Raw genomic sequence first — 2,953 nt, 5'->3', positions numbered from 1 at the left:
GATAAAATAAATATTATTTGAATAATATTAGTTAAAATCATTTTTAAATACATAATTACTTAAAAAGACATTATATTAAATTATAATATTATTTTTTTACAGATATTTATTTTTTTATACTTTTTTCTTATATATTTTTATATAATATTAATATATTTTTAATACTCTTAGTACTCTTTTTTAGTACATTATAATTTTTAATTATTATTATTATTTATGATTAATTTATTTTACCTAATGAGATCAATAAATTCTATTATAAAAAGATAATAATAAATATAATACACAAAAATTATAACTATAAAAATATATAATATAAAATAAAAAAATTAATAAAATATAAATAATAAATAATAAAAAAATAGTTCATATAAAGAGGAATAATAAAAATTCTATAAATAATGTAATAACATGTATTGGCTAAAAACACGTTAGTGCAACGGAGAAGCTAAAAATTATTGTTTCTTGTAAACATAATTTTATGAACAAAATTATTTATGTGTTTGTAAAAAAAAAATTAACCAAACAAAAAAGTGAAACTTTCAAAAAGCTTTATCGTACTTTTTTTTGTATTTTTTTTTCTTCAAACCTGGTTACTAAACGCATCCATGATAAATCCTCACCCTAGAACCTTGTTGGGTTTTCGTTTTAGGATGAATGAGGTGAATGAAAAACTTTGGACCTAGCTAGGATTTCCTTTTTCCCTTTTCTATTTCCACTTTAAATTAAATAATGAGAAGAACAAACACCAATGCAAGAAGAAAACGACAGCACATCCGGCCATTACTCCATCTTCTCCACTCCGAACAAAACGAACAATAACAGACACGCTCACATTACAACTATTCCCAAGGTCAACGCACGCCATTTGTGCTCCTACGGAAACTACACATCATATTCTTCATTGCTTTCATTCAAAACTATCACAATTCTCAAACATAACACACTTAACTAACTACGGAAAAATAAGAAACCCTAATACACCAGATTGAACACACATATATATGATTAAGGTAGCTAGCAAGAACTACATACATATAAATATGGTGGTTACTTGTACAAAGACTACTTCGTGTGAAGATGATATTGCAAACGCCTATCATCTTTACACGAAGGTATCCTCATATAAGTAACCGCTGTAAATATATGATATACTAAAGAGGTTAACTAAACTAGTATTAATTAGTTAAGCATTCTGCATTCTGGCCGCAAAGGCATTCAGAAATTGTTGATACTGAAAAGCATCTTCCAGCATAGCAGTAGGGTTCATCATCAACTGTTCGTTCCCCACAGGCATGGTCATCGATGAGGCCTCATGAATAGGGTTAAAGCCATAATCAAATTGCTGAACAGGAAAATTTTGATGATCAAAACCCCTCATCATCCTGCTGTCATCATCATAGCCCTGTTGTTGTTGTTGTTGATGATGAGGAAACGAAACTGCCGCTGCCTCGGGTTTCAGCTTCAAAGTGCTGTCGCAATTCTTGTTTGGAACGGTTTTGGATTTCGGCAAGAAGCGTTGAACTATCTCTTCCAACAGACCAGAGTTTGAAGACTCTCTAGGGAACAACTCCAATAACGACTGATCTTCTTCCTCGACACCTTCAACAATAACATCCGTCGTGCCGTTGTTGGAACCACCAACGCAACAGTTACCATTGAAGCAGCAAGCCGAACCACCCTCCTTCATGCAATACTGATAAGGACTATTATTAGCACCACTAGAACCAACACCACCAGCAGCAGCAGCAGAAGAAGAAACCAAACACGGATTCGAATTCAGAAACTCGCGGAACAAAAGCATGTTCAGGGAATGATGAGAATTGTTAGCGATGTTTCGGTGCTGCTGCTGAGTCGATAATGGAGCAGTTACGCCATGGCGGCCGCTCTGAACTAACTTGCTGACGTGGCACTGCTGCTTCGGGAAGTTGAACGCTTCGAACAGTTCAGAGTGACGAAAATTGTGATGGTGATGGTGTGGATGAGGATGAGGAGGAGAATCAGGGTACACGAAGTTCGTCCTTGCCTTCGCGCCTCGCATCGCTCTGGCGGCACAGTCGTAGGCGCAGGCAGCTTCCTCCGCCGTGTCGAACGTCCCCAGCCACCGCCGCTCCTTCGACTGCGGGTCCCTTATCTCCGCCGCGTAACGCCCCCACGGCCTCCGCCTGACGCCGCGGTACCTCATTGGCCCCGCGGCAGAGCCGCCGCCGCCGCCACCGGCGTCCTTGGCCATCCTCTTGTTGTTGGTTTTCTTCTGGTGGTCGGCGATGGTTGAGTCTTGTATCGGGTCGGGTTCTTGGATCGGAGGCATGCCGTTGAGACGCCTAAACGCTTCTTCCATTGTTGAGAGAGAAAGAGAGAGAGAAATGAATTGTTTTAGAGGTGTGCACTCACCGCCACTGCCTTGGTTTCTTTATATTTAAGGAGGCTGGCTGGAGTTTATTATTAATTAAATAATTAATAATTTAATAATTAATAGGTGCAGAGGTACATGTAGTGTGTGTTTGGATTACAGTTTGCAAACGGGAGTTTGAATAAAATTGATTTTGCAAATTTGATTTTGATGAAAAGTAAGTTTGTGTTAAGTGATTCATGTTTGGTAATATTTATATCAAAATGAATTATAGTAAAATAAATGTTGTTTGAATTACACTATTCAAAATCACTTTTAGAAACAAAATTACTAAAATAGACATCAACTTTAATAATTTTTGTATATTATTTTAATTTAGATATTTGAATAGATCTTATTAATTAATTCTATAATAAAATTAATATTTATACACTAAAATAAAAATAATATATAAAAATTGGCAAAATATACTTTTAATTAAAACTAACAAAATATAAATTTTAGAGAGTAGTAAGAATAATAAAAAAAATTAAATATTTATCTTGGTAGTAATTGAAATAAATCGAAAAAAATTTTATGATATTTTTTATATAATATATT

The 2,953-nt window shown here is 34.6% G+C and overlaps 1 protein-coding gene across 1 annotated transcript; it reads right to left on the bottom strand.

Moving 5' to 3' along the window:
• Positions 1-881: 881 nt before the first annotated feature.
• LOC112736058 (uncharacterized) lies at positions 882-2,371 on the bottom strand. The gene has a single exon (XM_025785417.3). It carries the CDS (start codon positions 2,339-2,341, stop codon positions 1,187-1,189), a length of 1,155 nt encoding a protein of 384 aa, XP_025641202.1. The 5' UTR covers positions 2,342-2,371; the 3' UTR covers positions 882-1,186.
• Between the last annotated feature and the right edge of the window lie 582 nt (positions 2,372-2,953).

Source organism: Arachis hypogaea, chromosome 13, assembly GCF_003086295.3.
Source record: "Arachis hypogaea cultivar Tifrunner chromosome 13, arahy.Tifrunner.gnm2.J5K5, whole genome shotgun sequence".
NCBI lineage: Eukaryota > Viridiplantae > Streptophyta > Magnoliopsida > Fabales > Fabaceae > Arachis > Arachis hypogaea.
The sequence above is the reverse complement of the archived record's forward strand: the minus strand, read 5'-3'. Positions and strand labels throughout refer to the sequence as shown.